This window comes from Salvelinus sp. IW2-2015, linkage group LG14 (assembly GCF_002910315.2).
Source record: "Salvelinus sp. IW2-2015 linkage group LG14, ASM291031v2, whole genome shotgun sequence".
Classification (NCBI taxonomy): Eukaryota; Metazoa; Chordata; class Actinopteri; order Salmoniformes; family Salmonidae; genus Salvelinus; species Salvelinus sp. IW2-2015.
In genome coordinates this window covers 11,217,253-11,236,780 of record NC_036854.1, presented here as the reverse complement: position 1 = coordinate 11,236,780, position 19,528 = coordinate 11,217,253, and the positions used below count along the sequence as shown (strand labels likewise).

The window sequence follows — 19,528 nt, the reverse complement described above, 5'->3', positions numbered from 1 at the left end:
CGTTTTGACTCATCTACTGAACAAACCCCCTCATTCAGCCTAGTAGTCATACAACAGCCGCTGTAGCAGTGTATAGTTTAATTGAATTAGCTGGAGCTATAGGATGCCATTCTGAACTGTCTGCTCCGTGCCCCTGCTAGTTCCTATTCGATGAGTTTAAGACTGGCTTGACATTTGGTAGCTGTATAAAGGATCTTATTCAGTCTTACAGTGAGTTGGCCATGAAAGCCATGTATTCAGTTCGTTATGTAACCTGTGGTACTGAGCGCAAAGAATTCAGAGGCTCATCTCTTCTGCGATAAAGCCCAGTTCATTGAGCACACTGTCTTAGTTGTACTAGGGGTAATGTATCCCGATAGGACCATGGGACCCCCCCCTCCCCCTTTGCCATTGTGATTATTAATCGAGACTCCACTAACTGGATTTTTGTCCGGCAGATGTTGTCCTGCCATGGAAGGGTAGATGTATGGTTCTCAGGGATTTATCTGGAAGTGAACATGTTGTTAAGAGGACAGAGCTCAAAAGTAATTGAGTTTTGAATTTGTTTTTCGAATGAGAACAACCAGAGTACGACGGTGCTCTAACTCGATCTCAAACACCTTCTTGTTTTTGAGTTTCTTCCCCCCCCGTTATCTCTTCTGACTTCAGTCTGCGTCTCTGTCCACTAATGATGCCAGCTCTAATCCTGTTGTACAGTTGTAGAATGTGACTGACCTCCCTCACACCCCACCCCCAGCACCCCCTGACCTTTGACCCCTGACCTTTTCCCACTGCCCCCTCTCTGTGACCTCTCGTCTGCACCCGTGTCACTCTGCTGCACCCCTGACTTGACATGTCTCACTGACTAATAGTGTGTTTCTCTCTCTCCCCCTCCTCTCTTTTCCTGTGCACTCTATCCTGTTACTGTTTTATAATTTCTCACACACATTTATTTTATTTTATGGGTTGTGATTTTGCTTGCGTTTCCCCTACTCGCCCCTCCCTGCATGGTGTCTACATGTGGACTGCTCTCTTTCTCTCTCTGCGGCGGGGAAACGATGGTCCCTCACTGTGCAGTCTATCTTCATGTTCCCCCTGTCCTTCTCCTCCTCCTCCTCAATCTCATCCCTCCCTCCCATCCTGGACACCATCTCTGAGCTGGACGTTCTGTCCGACATCTCGGAGGACGGGGACAGGGACTACCCGGGTATCTGGGACCCTGATTGTACCCAGCAGCAGCATGCAGACAGCTTGGCTGCAGCAGAGCAGTACCATCACCAGCCTCTAGAGGCCTCTCCTCCCCCCTCCCCCCTGGCATGTAGCTCAGAGCCCCAGGAAGGGTCACCTGCCCAGGCCAAGGCTGCCGCTCAATCCAGGCTGGGCTTCTCCCTGCTGGGCATGTTGACGGGCCTGCGCCTGGGCTTCCTTCCCTTCTCTCTGCTGGATGAGGATGGCTACCTCTGCTTTCCCAGTCTGCCCCAGGACTGTGCTGCCTGCTTGGTCCCCGTGGGGTTGCAGAGCTTCCTGCCCCTCTCCTCCACCTCCCTGGTGCCCTCCTTCATGTTCATCTTGGCTGTGCTGCTGTCTGCCTCCCAGTCCCTGGCTCTGGCCTTGCTCCTGGCCCTGCCCCTGGCCTTGTCGCTGTGCTATCTGGAGCCCAAGGAGCCCGCCCCCGTGGCCAGGCTCTGCTCAGACAAAAACACTGACACACACACTTCCCTGCTGCAGGAAGAGCTGTGTGACCCTGCTGCCTAAAGACCGCTACGACACTTTACGCCAACGCAGCGACGGCGCGTCGTTCTCTACGTACTTCTACACACTATTTTGTGCGTGTCAAATTTTGGAACGAATCGTATACGACGCTCTGTCACTTTGTTTGCGTAGGGTGTGTAGGGGCCTTAAGTGGGTGGCACCATGTCACTACCTCACCTCCGTGTTCTGCACTCCCTCCCTGTTATGTTTCTCTCTCCGTTTTCCTTCTCCAAACCCTTTGATTTTCTGTGTAAAATGACCAAATTGAATTGTAATCTTTCGCCAATCTCCAGAGATCTTAAATTAGAAATCATATTGTACTGGTATTGGCTGCTCTGTCATGAATCCTTTTCGTTAAATGAATAAGAGGAAAAGGATACCGTGTACAACTTTTTAGTGTTGTAAAACGATAAATTCCTGTCATCATACGTTTGGCTGGAAATGTTGATAAACCGCTAGATGTGTGAATATGTTCAGTATATGTCTGTTATCAAGCTACTTTTGGCCTATAAGGACGTTATTGCAGTGTTTCACTCCCTGCCTCTGTCCTGATCAGTGTTATTAGTCGCCATTTAATATGCCAGAGTTTCTCACAATTTTTTGAAAACAGTAAAAAATACAAGGTAGAAAATACACAAAGGTAACATCAGCTCTACACAGAAACGAGACCAGACCGCCGCCCAGTATCCCGGCCAAGGCCAGCATGTGCATCCCCCCCCCCCCCCCGTCTCATTCATGCCTTACTCTCATGTGGGCGGAGCCTGGCTGCTCCTCCCTCAGTCACATGACATCGCGCCGTTATGTGGTGCTGCTGGGAATCAGCCTTTCCCATCAGCCATTTCACCTTATCTTTCTCCCAACAAAAACCATTCCCACTACATGCAGGTAGAGGAGGAGCCTAGCGAAGGGGCGGTGGCCACACCTACTGAGGGCACTGAGGTCTGTGAGGGCGGCGGCCATCTTTGCCGTCGTACTGCACCTTTTAAGATGATCTATAATACCATTTATACAGAGAGATATGGGCAGTGCAGGTGTCAAACTAACATGTCCTTTTCTCCTTGGCACTCCTAGATGAAAGTAGATGAGCCAGACTCCTCCCAACAGGTTGATTTGATTGGTTGTTTGATGGTGTATTTGTCTGTAAATCAGCTGGGGTTTTCCACATCCTCTCTGCCTCATTTTGTAGCCTGGGTTTGACTTTTGCTGCAGGAATGTATGCTTTGTTGTGCTGGTGCCACTGATCTGGGATGTATTTGGTGTGTTTTATTTCCAGGGGGAAAAGGAGTACAACACACTGCTGTCCAACCACGCGCCACCAAAGCTGCACATAATATGGTTTAGGACATTGTTCAGGATAGGCTTGCCTTAGCTGCAGCATTCTAAGGGTTAACACCCAAATGAGCTCCACATTGCGAGGACTAAGTGTTCTCTATGTCCACGTTTTAGTATTAGAGTTGATCACTACACAGCTAAGGTGAAGTGTGGTTTGGAGAGGGTCCGTTCTGGTCTGCCCTGACCACTACTGGACGTCCAGTGTGCTTGTGGCCCTGTCCCCACAGCCTCTGTACTGGAGCTGTCCTGACTGCACAGGTTCTCACCTCTGGCTGCATTTTATTTCCTCATTTAAATTTTTTGCACAAATGCCTCATGTCTTCATTTTTTGATTCCACAGAGCGGAAAGTTGAGAGTGCAGGGGGAAAATATATATGTCAGACATAGCAATTTAATGTTGGAGGTTGGTATGACTATGATGACTATTGGCGCCTAACTAAAGGGAATCAAAGCCCAAGCCTGTGTCCTCTTGGCTCCTGTCCCAGGCTGACTACTCCAGTCTACCTCTCACTCTCAGGCTCTGTGTGTGTGATTGTGTGTGTTTGAACACCAATGCATGATTTTGCATGAGGGATGGGGATCGGGTGCATGTCTGACCCAACAGGGTTTGGTGTTTAGTGGGGTGAGGGTGGCCGCTGATTACCGGCCTATTATTATTATTTTTGAACATATTATTTAGTATTTTCCGGTGATATCCGACTAATATTGTTTCCCTAACCCATTTAGGGATTTTCCTGCTTTGGTTGGCTTGATTTGAGTTTTGAATTTGTAATGGTACAATAACAAACTAAACCTGCCCCCAAAACGTGGAACTGCCATGATGCCTTATGCCATGTAAATACTAGAATGTCTTTTTACGCTATTAAACGTAAATAAACTACACTTTTATTATGACCTTCCCTTACCGAGGTCACGATAGGAGAAATTACCTGGAATAGACTCATGAGGTGTAGATAATGAGAACAGTGTTTCAAACCTTCTGGAGTATGTTGAATGGAAATTAAAAAGAATATGTAAATGTATTTAAAGTGAAGCCACACTGTCACTTATCACCATGGCAACAGCATGTGCCTTATGCCATGTATAATTTCACACCTGTCGAAATGTGACTACGAGAGCATTTAAAGCTAAATGGTCAAAATTGGTCCCTCTGATTGGGTTCCATTGGCAGTTCCATGTTTGTGTCTTTCACGTTGTAGGCTACTACTGAACTAAAGGGTTAAACTCTTGACAAAGCCTCACCTCACTGATGCCTCTCTCTCATCACAACCTTTGATCAGTGTGGATGTTTTCTACATCGTCCAATTCTCTAAAAGGGCTCACAACGAGTTGAAATCGGACTGCTTTTAATTGGATATCGTTATCCGTTAGAGTGAGGTCACGATTGGGACGATGTATGGCSATTATTTCTTAGTCTCACTAAATACAGTGAAGAAACGGTGCGACTACCAGCCTGTACATTCTGTGGAGTGATAGCGCCTCCTGGTGGCTCATAAGGAAATGCCCTCATTACTTGGAGCTAGGTCTCCTTGGCCAAACTAGGCTCATAATTGTAATATTTGTATTCATATTTACGGATCCCATACAAGTTTGTAATTAAGCCATATGATAGTTCACATGTTCAAAAATGATGTATTTTATTTATTTATTTGAGCCGACTGTGAGGTAGGAAACAGCGACAAACGCCTATAATTCTGAATGCGGTCACAAATAGTACACCCATACACACACTAAAACTAGCCATACACGGGCAGTCAGTGAGGCTTGGCGTCCATCCTGTTACTGTCATGATTTCCAGACTAATGTAGCTGTTGTCCATTGTTGTTGTCCCCTCTCCTCACCCCCCACCATGGCTATGTGTGGCGTCCTCCTGGCACCACTAGGACCTGGATAAGACTCAGGAGGATGTTTTGAAACATCAGGCTAGCATTAGCGAGTTAAAGCGCAGTTTTATGGAGGCCACCCCTGAGCCGCGTCCCAGTCAGTGGGAAAAGCGCCTCACAGCCAGCCCGGCTACCAGCCTGCGTCTGCAGGCCCAAGGGGTACGTGTCCAGCCGTGTCCTACCGTCAGTCCTCCTGTTCCGCCAGCCTGCCTGCATCTCCTCTACTCTCCTCCCTGTCTCCACCTCTCTCTGATCTGTCTCTAGCCTGCCGGGAGGCCCTGACTCCACCCTCCTTCCCCTGGTTCTGCCTCTCTTGATGTTGTATTATGATGTGACAGTTGGGACGTAGAAGCAACACCATTCCTCCTCCCTCTCTCTCTGTGGTCCTAATTCCACTAACTCAGCAATCCCCCCCCCCCCCCCCCCCCCCACACTGCTATCCCGAACAAGATGGGTAGACCACTCTCTAAGAATAACACCTGTCAGTCCTCTACACGTCACTAGAGTACACTGCTCTCTCTCTCCCTCACCTCCCTCTGACTGTTAATGTGATTTAATGATATTACCCATAATCCCAACTGTCACACGGGGTCCTCTGTGGGCTCCTCTATCTGCCTGTAAATGCCATTCTTCTTTTGCCAGCCAATGGCTGAGCCAGCTCCTCTTCCCCTCAGCCAATGGCGGCTGAGTTTATCTCGTTACTGTTGCTGTTATGAACGGTCAGCTTCCGATCGGATTAGTTCTCTGGCTGACTGTCCACATCTTAAGCACTCTGATCTCTTGTGTTTCTGTCCTGAGCCGTAGATGCATGTTATGTCAGACTGCACCACCCAATGTTCTTCCGCTCTTTTGTTTTCTGCGCTCCTCAAGTTTTGCCCTGCCTATTATGTTTGATGGTGCACAGAGTAAGCGGTTTTATTTGACCACTGTTATTGTGACTTTCCCAGAGCTGTCCAAAGTGTGCTTTTCTTTCTTTGAGCTGCAACTTTCACTGCTGAATTTCACAACTCTGTGCGTACTGTCTTTCACGTACACTTGTGTGTCGGTGTAACCGCTCCTCCTCCTTTCAGCTGGACAAGCCTGACTTTTGAGTTCCTACTTCAAGTGGCTCCTCTTGTGATTTTCCCACCCTGTGTTTCAGACCTGTATTTGGCTGTGTTGAGTGGTGTACTGCATGCCTGCCTCTCACTCATCACTCTTGTCACTCTCTACTGCTGACAAGCAGGTGATAGTGTTCACACACAGGCCTTGGGTCTGGTCCTGGACCTGTGTGATAAACCGTGTGTGTGTGTGTGTGTGTGTGTGTGTGTGTGTGTGTGTGTGTGTGTGTGTGTGTGTGTGTGTGTGTGTGGTGGTGTGTGTTGTCCTTTGTTAACCGACGTGTGCTGCCTCATTCCTAGAACGCACACCTCCACCACCCCCGTCTCAAAACTGCACTCAATCACTCTGCTCGATCACTCAGCCACTGTATAGTTTTAAGGTCACTTCTATATCTTCTGTTTTGTTGCACTGTGTGTGTAGACTAGCTTGTGAATGTGACGACTCTTCTTCTCTTCTCTCCAGTAATGTCTGTCCTTCCTCTAACTCTTGCATCTTTGCTTTGTCATTCTCTAACCTGTGTAGAGCTTGGAAGAGGAAATGACCTCCATTTTATTCAGTAAATTTGCCTGCGAGTCTGGTCTGGTTGATCCCGGCTGCACTACCACTAGGCGAGCAGCAGAGGGCGCTGTAGTCTCTGCGTCTGGCCCTCTGGTCTCAGCTCTACTCACTACCGAGGTGCTCCTCAGTACAGATGAATCAAAAACAACAAAACATCAGGTCGCTATCCATGCGACAACTAATGTATTGTCCCATGGTGCATCTCTAACTCTGCCACACCAAGTTCATGACCAGTCCAGACTACCACACACAATCAAAGTAGTATCACCTATTATGGTGACTAGTTGTGTTGGCTTGGCAGTGCACAATATAATGCAAATAGAGTATATGCAGATGACTTACTCATTTTYCACACACGCTGTAAGAAATTATAGAGCAAACAAGGCTGGCCATAAACTTTGGCATGAATATTTTCTTGTCATTTCATACGCTTCTGTCAATTGCCATTTCTTTCTTTGAATTGTTGTGTTCTGTCTCATTTGAGTGGACAGTGTTACTAAATGTGTTTATATGCTATAGAACTGTTAAAGGTTCCCTTCCTACAGATGGGTAGTGAGGTGGTTATGTTTTGTGCATGTGAGAGAGAGACAGTCTCTCCTAACCCGGAGAACCTGTACAGTGCTATGGTAACCGTAGTGATTCCTGATGTCATGCTGATGTGTGTGAGTGACCGCTGCCTGTTGGTTGCCTTTACGTTCCACAGAGATGCCCCCCATCCAGAACACAGGAGTCTCTCCCTGACCTCACGGTGGACACGGTCGCCAAGGTGGTCCCCCCCCCCCCCGCCGCCCCCCCCCCCCCCTCCCCCCCCCCTCTCCCATCACACCGCCCCTGCCCCTCCATCTCCCCCCACACATATACTTAACTTCCAGCTCATCTCTCCTTTTTCATTTCAGCCATCTCTTCTTTCAGCCATCCATCTCTCTATTTCTCTCTCCTTTTTCTGGTTGCTGTTACGCTGCTCGTTCTCCATCTGTTGCCATTTCCATCCGTACTTATATTCGTTGCGTTGCCTTTTTTTCAGTTGGTGGTGTCGTTGTTCTTTGTTGGGTTGTGTGGTCATCTTTTACGTCTTTGTTGTTCTCTCTCCATCCCGTTTGTTGTTTTTGTTCTCTGGTGTAGAGTGCAGATGATAAACAGAAATCCGGCGAGGCGGCATGGCAGGCAGCAGAGGTTGAGATAGAAGAGACGGTAGTTGTCGAGGAGATCAGGGTGGCCCCCAAAGGCTCCGTCACCGTCACCACCCCTGAGGTGATCACCCCCGTCGCCGTGGAGACTGAGGTCAAGAAGCCCAAGGAGGAAGTTAAGGAGGAGCAGAAGAGGCCTGTGAGCGTGTCCTCGGACAGTGAGGAGGAGGAGGAGGAGGAGGCGGGGGAGTACCATCCGCAAGTCACCGTCAGCGCCTCAGTGGACCAGATCAGAGAAGAGCCCGAGGAAGAAGAAGAGGAGGAGGAGGAACAGCAAGTCAATGAAGAGCCAGTTGCAGAACCAGAACCAGTGGTCGAGGTAAAGGCCCAGCCTGTCCCTGCAGTAGTGGAAGAAACCTCCGCGACAGAACCACAACTAGCCCCTGTGGCGGAGGAGAGCCCCGAGGACATCCTGGTTACCCCTGACGAGGCCCCTAACGGGCATGCCGAGTCCCCTGAGGGCCATCCTGGCACCGTGGCCCTGGATGAGGAGGAGGAGCCCAGAGTCAATGGGGACGCGTCTCACTCCGAGACAGAGCGCCTCCCCCAGGTTATTTGTTGCTCTGAGGTAAATTAATGGCTGCCGTCTCCCAGACCTGCGTAGTGCAGAGCACGGCCCGTCGCCTAGCCTACTGCTGCATACTACGCACTTCTGACCACCACCCACCTACCTACCTACCTACTACATACCTAGCTACCTACCTACCTTCATATTGTACCTGCCTGCTGCTTCTCTACGCTGTCTGTCCGTGCTTCTGTCGCTCAGCACCTGAGCGCCACAGCAACGGAAGGCTGAAGTCCTTTCACCTGCACAGCGGTCGCTTGGGCTAATTTTCTCTAAAGGAAGTTAAATGATAAGTGATAATCGTAAGAAGTAATGTCTAACATCCCCCAAGCAGCACCTTCCGTTGTGCATCTGTGCCAAATCTCTGCCCTACTCTACTGTGGATCTGTCCCCCAGACTACTTCACTGTAATCATCGCCACCTCTCAGTCCACCACGTTTCTGTTGGTGTTTTGTTTTTACTTTACATTATACATACTGTGAGCACGTATACATACATATACACTGTACATATGTGTGTGTCGGCCCTGGTCCCTGTGTTTGTGAACGCACTGGCAGAGATGGCGCTGAGAATTGCGTAGGAGTGGAGGCATTGTTGTGCAATGCGCGTGTGTGTTACAGCATGTGAAGTGTGTCCCCTTGCCTGTATTGGGTCTTTATTTGGTTAAGTTCTTGGTTGAGATGAGTCACTGGCATTAATTGGGTTTTTGTCTCTGCCGTGACGGTCTTCAAGGACTCGTCCTCCCAACCACTTACTTAAATGTCACGCCGTTCATTTGTGGGAAAGTCAATGCATGTCTGTATCGTGCTGTGCTGTTGGTCGCCTGTGGCAAAGATCAAAGCAAAAATGCATTGTACCGTTACATCAGAGTTCCAAAAACCTCTATTATTTGCTTCGTTTGCTTCATTTTGCATTTTCAGTTGGTAACTTTGCTTGCATGCGCTTGGTTGCATGGTTACGCCAAAGGCATTGTCGTTTATAGTTCTGTGCATTTTTGTAACGTTCATTTGCAGCCCATGCGTGAGTTCTGTTCCTACTTCTTTAGAGGTTGTGCTGTGTTTGCCTTTGCCCTTGGTATATGAGAAGTGTGGGTCTCTGTCGTGACTCTCTCTCCCCCCCCCCCCCCCCCAGCCACCCGTGGTGAAGACCGAGATGGTGACCATCTCAGACACGTTTGCGGCCCAGAAGACCGAGATTGCCACTAAGGAGGTTCCCATCGTGCACACCGAGACAAAGACCATCACGTACGAGGCTGCACAGGTAGGCTACCACTAAACGGCTAGTGTTCAGACGGGTGATATATCTAACTGGCTCCGTGTGTGTTCTCCAGCTGGACGGCAGCGGAGACGGCGAACCAGGCGTTCTCATGACGGCCCAAACCATTACCTCGGAGTCACTGTGCACCACCACCACCACACACATCACCAAGGTAACTACACGTCACCACAGTGACCCCACGCGTCACCATGGTAACCTCACAGCCGCACACTTCGCTGTAGCAGCCGCACGCTTCGCCATGGCAACCACACACTTTGTCATGGTAACCTCAAAGCCACATCCATCAGCAAGGTAACAGCCCAGCTCTCCCTGGTCTATTGTGTAAACACCATGGTATGTAGACTGTGGACTCTGTGGCAGGGAGGATTGGATTCCCATCTGGCAGCATTATTCTGTGTAATCTGTGTGCAAATGTAGAGCAGCCTGCTCTGTAGTCTGTTGTGTTGATGCTTGGGGCTGTGACTGGCACCTACCCAGCCCAGGCAGAATTCCTCTGTTGTGACTTGGTGCAGACTCATAGATGCCAAACCCCAGGCCAAGTTTGTGTGCCGCACCTGGCTTCAACAGACCCCAAACATCAGTGGACAGTGTTGCTAGCAGAATGCTGAAGAATTCTGATTTTCCTCTACTCCGATGTGCCCTTATGTAAGGGTGCCTTACATAAGGGCATATCGACAAATGTTTACCTAGTCAGCTCGGGGATTCGAACCAGCAACCTTTCAGTTACTTGCCCAATGCCCTTAATCGCTAGGCTACCTTGCTGCCCATTCAAGTCTTACCTTAACATTATAATTATTTCACAATACTGACGATGGATCAGCTCTTAGAGATATATGTTGAGGCAGTTTATTCTAATGCTTAGATTATCCTCTGCACTAAATCAAATATTGGCCACATTGTGCATGTTAGGCCTACACATCATGAAATTGAGAAAAATTACAGACAGTAGCCTACAATTAGCTAAATAGAACTCAATTGATTGAACATGTAATGTTTTTCAATATTATTGAAATACAGTACCAGTCAAAAGTTTGGACACCTACTCATTCTGGGTTATTCTTTATTTTTACTTTTTTCTACATTGTAGAATATTAGTGAGGACATCAAAACTATGAAATAACACATATGGAATCATGTAATAACCAAAAAAGGGTTAAACAAATCCAAATATATTTTAGATTCTTCAAAGTAGCCACACTTTGCCTTAATATAGGCCTATACTGTATATATATTTTAATGCAGTCATCTCCGTTTTAATTTGAAGCATTTTTACCCTTTGCTTGTTTGTAACAATTGCAAAGACTTTGATAACTTTGTATTTGTAGTAAACTTCGTTCTGAAGTTATCAGCAGCCACAGAGAGAGAGAGAGAGATATATAAACATCTTGATTATATGTTTAGAAGAGATCTTCTATGTTTAAAGTGCCGTAAAAGGGCAAAAAATCATTTAACAAGGCACTTAGCTGTTCTGATTTGAGGCAGTCGGTAAATAACAAGCATTTTCAAGTGCAACTTTAGTAACGAGGGTTTTGGGAAACAGTTCTGAGATTTAACGATGCTCCTACAATGGTTCTAACGATGAACTTAGCCTTAAGATGCTTTTGGGAAACCTGGGCCTGAAGGATTTGTTGTTTTACTCGTACAGTATGTCTGTGCACTTATCCTGAACACCTGTCTGTTTGCAGACATTAAAAGGTGGTCTCTCAGAAACCAGGATCGAGAAGCGCATTGTCATCACTGGAGACTCGGACATCGACCACGATCAGGTGAGCGTCAGTCAGTCACACCAATCAGACACGTCCTCTGGTGGGAACCAATTACACAGTACACCACAACAGCTTGTATTACTGAATGGAAGATGTCGGCTTATTACACTTCTGTCAAAAGAAATTCCAACATTTTATACTTCTGGAAATATGATATGAGAATGTACCATACTACTGACTGAGGTCAAGCGCTCATATGTTCAGTTAAGTGGTGTATCTAAGAGAATATATTATTGGCCATTTTTAGCAAGAATGAGAATTCAATGTGGTGGCCCAGTATCTCTGGTGTCTGCTCCTTTAGACTAGAAATGGCAATAAGAAGAGGACTTAAGTGTTTTCAATCAATGTCTCAGCTGAAAGAGATGCATCGATCCCTGTCAAAAGACCTCGCTCTCTGATTTAAAGTGGCATGAGTCTTTTACCTCCGTATGAGAGCTCATCTCGTCATTAAGCCAAAAAGTACAGCAGACCGATACACTCCACACAAAGAGGTCCCTAAAGAACTCACCGAAATTCACGACAACATATGTTTCCACAGTAGAAGTTCTTCCCAAACCCCAAAGGCACAAGCATGGGCAGATGTCCAAGCCATGCTTTCCATTCCCCCTCCCATCCTTTGTCTTCATTTTATGTTTTGCTGTTTTTTGTTGTTGTTGTCACTGCTGCATTTCTCATCTGTATCCATAGCGCCTCCATTTTGTTTGTTTTCTTTCTGTTCCTTTGTTCCTCTTTATTTCCGTTAATGCCATCGTCTCCCTTTCCTTTTGGGTGTGTTGTTGCCGTGGCATGTTGCCACCCCGGGTAGGCCTTGGCCCAGGCTATAAAGGAAGCCAAAGAGCAGCACCCTGACATGTCAGTGACTCGGGTGGTGGTCCACAAAGAGACAGAGCTGGCAGAGGAGGGCGAGGACTGAGGRGCCAGGTAAGGAACAGAAGCCACCAGGAGGCCCAGGGGTGTGGTGATTAGGGGGGTTATAGGGTTAAGTGGTAAAGGTTAGTCCCTCTCTGCTAGGATTCTACAGTGGCCCTTCTAGCCCAAACCGACAGCACATCACAGGCATCAGCCGGAAATAAGTCCCCCACAGGGTGGAACTGACTGTCTCCTTGTCTTTTTCTTTGAGTTCTCCATCTTTTCTCTTAACTCCCCGTTTGCTCTGTCTGCACTTATGACTGAGCTATTTTTGGATGAATTGTAAAGTTCATACAAAATGTCAGCAAACCAAACATCTGCAGATGTGTCACTTTTTCTGGTCAAAATGTTTTGTTTCACCGGCTTTACTAACCTCGTGACGTTACTATCTGTATTCTAACATGCACAATACTGGCAGACTGTGGACGCACACTCTCCACCAGACAGATGACCCCTCATACACACAGGAAGAGCAGATTAATGACAATGGTAATTAATTGGTGTAATGGAGGAGAAGAGAACAAATATTCCCTGTAGGTTGCTAGCGTGAAAGCCCTTCACAATAGCTCTTTCAACAGTCACTCGACCTTGTCAACCCCTGAAGTTGGAACCATTCCAATCCATTGAAGTCTCATGAAGCTTGGATCAAGCCCAGAGAATTGTCTTGAATACACCTCAGTCATAAATCAGTATCTATGGGCCCATCAAATAGGAGCCAGAAATGGATTCACACGATAGGATCAAATGTACCCACAGCAAGGCAGAGGCTCATAGACAATTGTTAAATATAGTCGATTCAGGGGTGCTCGGTGGATAATATTCCTTGATTACTTAGGTATTACTCTGTCCAACCAACTCATTGCTCTGCCTACACCCTGCCCATTTAGCGGTATGTCCATTGGTCGTTTGCTCAGACCGGTAATGGCAGTCGCCCGATGCACAGGAACTTGTTTACAGTTAAGCTATTGCTTAAAATCCATCTCCATGCAGAGCCTGCTCTGTACTTCAGCAATACAATGTGCTAAATGTATTTCCACCACTTCAGAGGAGGACCCGATAGACCTCCGGCCTGAGCCAGCCCTTCCCACTTGTTAGTTCRGTCATCCTCTCCAGTTATGAATTGTGGGGGAAATAAGCATGACTGCAGCGGCTGCTGAGAATAGAACGACGCTTTGATTGGTGTAGCAGCGTATTTACCCTTCAGTGAGAATTTTGTGGTCGCTCTTGTCAGATCATCAAGTGCTTTTGTCTTGTCTACCTACAGAGCCTTCAGAAAGTATTCACACCCCTTGACTTTGTGTTACAAAGTGGGATGAAATAGATTTATTTTTTATTTTTTACTATTTACACAAAATACTCTGTCAAAGTGGACAAAAAAACTTGATTCAACCAAAGTATTCAACCCCTGAGTCAATACATTTTAGAATGATCTTTGGCAGCGATTACAGCTGCGTTTTTCTGAGTAAGTCTCTAAGAGCTTTGCCCACTTGAATTGTGCAACATTTGCCCATTTATTATTTTCAAAATTCTTCAAGCTCTGTCAAATCAGTTGTTGATCATTGCTAGACAACCATTTCCAGGTCTTGCCATAGATTTTCAAGCAGATTTAAGTCAAAACTGTAACTCAGCCACTCAGGAACATTCACTGTCTTCTTGGTATAAGCAACTCCAGTGTAGATTTGGCCTTATGTTTTAGGTTATTGTCCTGCTCCTAGTGTCTGGTGGAAAGCAGACTGAACCAGATTTTCCTGTAAGATTTTGCCTGTGCTTAGCTCCATTCCAAATGGGTTTTTTATCCTGAAAAACTCCTCCGTTCTTAACGATCACAAGCATACCCATAACATGATGCAGCCACCACTATGCTTGAAAATATAGAGTGGTACTCAGTAATGTGTTATTGGATTTGCCCTTAACATAACACTTTGTATTCAGGACAAAAAGTTAATTGCTTTGCCATATGTTTTGCAGTATTACTTTATTGCCTTTTTGCAAACTGGATGCATGTTTTGGAATATTTGTATTCTGTACAGGCCTCCTTCTTTTCACTCTGTCAATTAGGTTAGTATTGTGGAGTAACTACAATGTTGTTGATCCATCCTCAGTTTCTCCTATCACAGCCATTAAACTCTAACTGTTTTAAAGTCACCATTGTTCTCATGGTGAAATCAATGAGCAGTTTCCTTCCTCTCCGACAACTGAGTTAGGAAGGATGCCTGTATCTTTATAGTGACTGGATGTATTGATACACCATCCAAAGTGTAATTAATAATGTCACCATGCTCAAAGGGATATTCCACATCTGCTTTTTGTATTTTTTTCTCCTCTACCAAATGGTGCCTGTCTTTGTGAGGCATTGGAAAACCTCCCTGGTCTTTGTGGTTAAATCTGTGTTTCAAATGCACTGGTCGACTGATGGTCTTTACAGATAATTGTATGTGTGGGGTACAGAGATGAGGTAGTCATTCACAAATCATGTTAAACACTTATTGCACACAGGGTGAGTCCATCCAACTTGTGTGACATGCTAAGAAAATCTTTACTCTTGAACCTATTTAAGCTTGCCATAACAAAGGGGCTGAATACTTACTGACTCAAGACATTTCAGAAAAAAACGTAATTCCATTTTGACATTGTGTAGGCCGGTGACAAAAAAAGTTAATTGAATCCATTTTAAATTCAGGCTGTAACACAACAACATGAGGAAAAAGTCGAGGGGTGTGAATACTTTCTGAAGGAACTATACCTGGTAGGACGTGAGAGGTGCCTTGCTCATCAAAAGACTTTGAAGCAGACGCTGGAGTACTACCTGGTTTTGGGTTTGCGTTAGGGACATGGTGTCTTTTAATCCCATTCGGCTAGTATGTAATGAGAATCCAATTTCTGCTGTATTAGCTCTTTAGCTCTTTAGCTCAAGGCGATTCAGCCACTTTCGCCGAAGCAGATTAAATCTTCCTAATTCAATTAGAAGAGCAAAAAATTGCAGATATGATCAACTGTATAATGCACTGTTAATCAGTGCAAGGCAGTTGCATTACCATACCAAGTTATTTTAGGTGATTTTGATTAAATCTCTAGACACGTTGGACCTTATCTGTAAAATTACTCCAGTTGGTGGTACTCAACACTCCTTCATGTTGAATAGAATATTCAGTCCTTCAATTCTTTCTCTTTCACAGAGCTGAGTGCGTGTGAAGTTCATACTTGGATGTTTGAGAACCTCCTGTCATCTCCCAAACCGAGAGTCAACCTGGTGGGAAGACTGTCGGACAACCCCGAGGCTGAACTCCTGTGTTTCATTGCACATGTTCCTTTTTTTTATCACTCAGAAGAAAACCACTTAGCTAACATTTGTAGCGTGTTTCAATTGTTTTGTGCTTTTTGCAAAAATAAGAAAAAAATTCTGCCATTATTAGAACCAGACAGGATTTATCAAGTGGTCATTTTTATTGTTGAGTAGTATTCACATTCCTAGTATGTACAGACGGGTAATGTTATGAGAAAGTCATTTCAATATCTATCTTCCTGTATTCATGCAGTTGCAGGTGGACAGGTATTAAGACTAAGTGGGTATATTAGCTTTGGGCCTGGTCTTGTTCCATGTGGTCTTAGAGTCAAATGTTTATCTGTTTTTGGGAAAAAGGAGGAACAGCAAATTGTATTTAATTGGGTGAGTTTCCAAGGGACTAGCAAAGGACGGAGCACTGTGTCATTTTGTACATTGCACTACAGTGCCAACACATGTTCTGCTCTATGCAGTCATAACAAAAACATTCCATTAAAGGGCAGGTGCTTTTCCTGTACCTCCCTCAGAAAAACCACAACAAAATTTACATTTTAAAACATGAAACACTTAGGCAGCTTGGAAACTTTTGCTTTTCCATAACTTTCTGGCATTATTAATCAGAAATATATTTGTAGAAACATATATTTTTTGCTATCTTTTAAACTTTTTTTGTCAATCAGTGAACTGATTTAGATGTTGAGGTGTTTTTTTTTTTTTGCCCCTTAAATATTTTTAATATTTCAGAGGTTTTTTGAGAACTACAAGAAATAAACAAAATTGCCACTATTTTTATCTTTTACCTGTAGATAAAGAAGATGGCTGTCCTTAGCTCTCTCTGCAATCTGACCAACCTCACCAAACCCAATGACGGTGTCAATTTGCTATTTGGGCCCAGTGTATAGCAAATAATCTTAGATTTTTAGCAGCTTTAAAATGTTGTCTCCCCCACAGCCACCCCACCCTCTGTGTAACACTGTTGAAATAAAATGTTGTTATTCTCTGATTGGATGAGTTTGGTTCCTTTTTACCAGTGTTAGGGAGTAGTGAACTACATGTAGTCCAACTAGTAATTGAACTACATTTTTCAGTAGCTTGGTGGTAGTTGAACTAAATTCAAATCTAGTTAGTGTTTTCAGTAGTTAATGACTTTTTTTGCAATGTAGCTAACTACTGGAACTACACACTAGAAAATATGCACTGTACAAAAAGAAAAGTTGTTTAGACAGTAACTTACTGGCAGCCAGTTTCCTATAAGCTACTGTAAAATAAAAAGGAACAGTTTTACCGTACTGTATTTTATGGTATCTAATACTGTTACTGTATTTGATTTACCGTACTAATAATGCTACTGTAAACCGCCTCTTACTGTAAAGGCTTATTTGCATATTTTCCAGAGTGCCTTGCCTTTCGAATGAATTGTAGAGTTACCACCCATGACTGTATTTGTTAGTGACAGAGACATGGTTGTTGCATTCAATGTTCAGTCTTTTGTCCTTCACCAGGTAAGATCCTAAGTGAATATGTTATCATAAAAATGTAATTCTTTAATACAATACATGGGAAGTCTATGGGTATCTGCTAGCATGCTAGCAACTTCCTTAAAACTACACGCAGAGACATGAAAATGGTATCCACAAGTTAATCTGACTCTGGGGAAGTACCTCAGTACCAAAACACTGAAGTATCCCTTTAACAAAAGCTTATTGTGGACTTCTCAGTTTCTTAACCTTTTCAACCATAAGGAAATATTCTGAAAATAACTTGAACCATTCTTAGAAAGGTAACACTATAATTGCAGCAATAAAAATGCACTTTGTCTCTGCATTCCAACACCTTGTTAACCGTAATTTGGAATTCCATATTGGTTGTTGCTTCACTCCATGGCTTAGCTCGTGTTTTATTCATGATCTGGTGGTGTATAGTCCTCAGTCCTTGTATTCAGCATCTCCATCCACTGTACTCTCACTGTGACACTGTTCTGTTTGCATATTAGTTCTCAGAGGGCTGTACTGTACCCAGCAGGGCAATATCCAGCGTTGGGCCATCCACAGTTCCCCTTCTTAGGTGTACATTCTCCCCCCAGCCCGTCGTCTCTGCCTGGGTGATGTGGTTCTGTTGCGCTGCCTGGAGGCCATGTCCCTGGGGTAAGGTGCTGCAGACAACTCTGCCTCTACTGAGATAAAGAAAGAATATAGTCGTTCTGTCTCTCTGTGTGTGTGGTCAAATCTTCTCTGTCTACAGCCAGCAGGGTTTGAAAGCTGTGAGGTCTGAGCCCAGCTGAGAGGCAGAGCTCCATCAGTAATACTATCAATAATGAAGAAGTTGAGAAAATAATGACCAGTGACAAAGCCTTCAGGCCAGCTCCACACTAAGAAGCTTTCCAATGACTGTTACGGTTCTCTCAGACAGGGTGAACTGTTCTCAACATTGTGTTGTTTTAAAAATATATWTTTTTTTGTTAAGTAGTCCTTTTTCTATGCTAATGCAGCTGTAATATGCATGTCAAATCATACCAGGTTTACACGGGCTAGTTGTCCTATAGCAATATGCTACAAGTAGTATGTTACAGACAAGTAAGAAGTTATAGATATTGACAATTTTTGTCTCATCTAATTGTATATTGTCAAAAAATCACTAATTTGTTAGCTGTTATGACAGACAAAGCAGAGTGCAGTTAAATTACCTTCCTTCAGCTTCCAATTCAGGTAAACCATGATCTGTATCAACAGCAGAGTGACAGGCAGGAAGACCCCAACCCACAGCAGCCATCCGGGGACCTCCCTGAGAAACAACACCAAGCTGGACATACTGATGGTGGTAACTGGTGAGACTGAGGCCTTTGGCTCTGTGACACTGCTGTAGTAATACCACTGGTGATTTGGACTTTGTGCGGTTGTTTAAACAACCCTGTGATTACTAAGTGGATTTACTGCTGCCTAGTTAATAGTTTACCCAGCCGGTCTGGATTGGGGGCCAATCCAGACCTGTGCTAGGGGGCCAATCCAGACGTGAGCCCCTGTTACTCTGTTCTGACATCATAAACATACAGAGCCTCCGTCACTTTGCATAGTTATCATTTCTCTGACATGGTATGGGGTTTGATGGGAACATCTCGTCTGTTGAAGCAGATATTTGAGAGATTTGAATTGGCCAAACAGATTTTGAGTGAAGCTGTTGAAAGGTTATCTGTGTGAATGTCTGTTTAGTTTAGCATTGTGACATAAAATAGATTTGACTGGGCTGTTATACTGACCTCTGAATGGATGGTTGTGGAAGTCTACACTTAATCAGAATACAATCGAAATCTGAATTGATCAAATCATTGCTATCTGTCTTACAAAACGCCCTGAGGTATTTCAGTTTGTTCGATTATAGGGTTTATAAGACTTACTTATTATGAACAGGCGACGTTCCTCAACTTTCATTATTGACACGATAAGCACCTTCGAAACAGGCTTTACTCTCAACTGCGATAGTTCAGCTATCGAATACTGTCAATGTGCATTGTGTGTTTCTTGAATAAGCATGACTGAAAGTTCCCTGCTATGATTACAGAAGAGATTTACAACACTTAATGAGCAACTCTCAACCCAAAATACTCCCCCCAGGGGATTGCGTTTCATTTTCAAGGGTTCAAGATTACAACCAAATGTTCTGTTTAGAAAAAAGTCAGTTGGCTCCTTCGTCTGGCCTAGTAATGTTAATTTGTTTGCCATTCAAGGTAAGGTTATTCTAATGAGCCATTGGGATACTACGATTAAAAAGCCATTTTCTCAATTGTCTCAGTCAGGCCATTTCTAAAGCTTTCTCCTGTTTTTGTAGTTTCTTAGTGCCTTGTTCATTTGCATACTGTGGTATTTGAGAAATCCATAAAATAAATCTTTGATCTGCCACAGTTTTGTCTAATCAATCCCTCGGCCCTAGAAACTACCATC

The 19,528-nt window shown here is 44.8% G+C and overlaps 1 protein-coding gene and 1 long non-coding RNA gene across 23 annotated transcripts in view; one reads left to right on the top strand and one right to left on the bottom strand.

Moving 5' to 3' along the window:
• The window catches only part of epb41l2 (erythrocyte membrane protein band 4.1 like 2), a 94,173-nt gene extending 77,577 nt beyond the window's left edge, over positions 1-16,596 (top strand). For 5 of the 22 annotated variants that reach the window (XM_070446504.1, XM_070446502.1, XM_024000284.2 and 2 more), the window contains exons 13-23: positions 2,617-2,670; positions 2,803-2,835; positions 4,947-5,105; positions 6,570-6,722; positions 7,309-7,371; positions 7,728-8,360; positions 9,489-9,617; positions 9,688-9,786; positions 11,321-11,401; positions 12,207-12,322; positions 15,487-16,596. In XM_070446504.1, the coding sequence (XP_070302605.1) occupies positions 2,617-2,670; positions 2,803-2,835; positions 4,947-5,105; positions 6,570-6,722; positions 7,309-7,371; positions 7,728-8,360; positions 9,489-9,617; positions 9,688-9,786; positions 11,321-11,401; positions 12,207-12,314 (1,512 nt within the window). In that variant the 3' untranslated portion in view covers positions 12,315-12,322; positions 15,487-16,596. The other 17 variants (XM_024000285.2, XM_024000288.2, XM_024000295.2 and 14 more) reach the window with 17 other exon arrangements.
• LOC111973094 (uncharacterized) lies at positions 16,294-18,471 on the bottom strand. Its single transcript, XR_002878518.2, has 2 exons — positions 18,277-18,471; positions 16,294-17,766 (listed from the first exon to the last, which is right to left on the bottom strand). It is a non-coding gene; the product is annotated as an uncharacterized lncRNA (long non-coding RNA).
• Between the last annotated feature and the right edge of the window lie 1,057 nt (positions 18,472-19,528).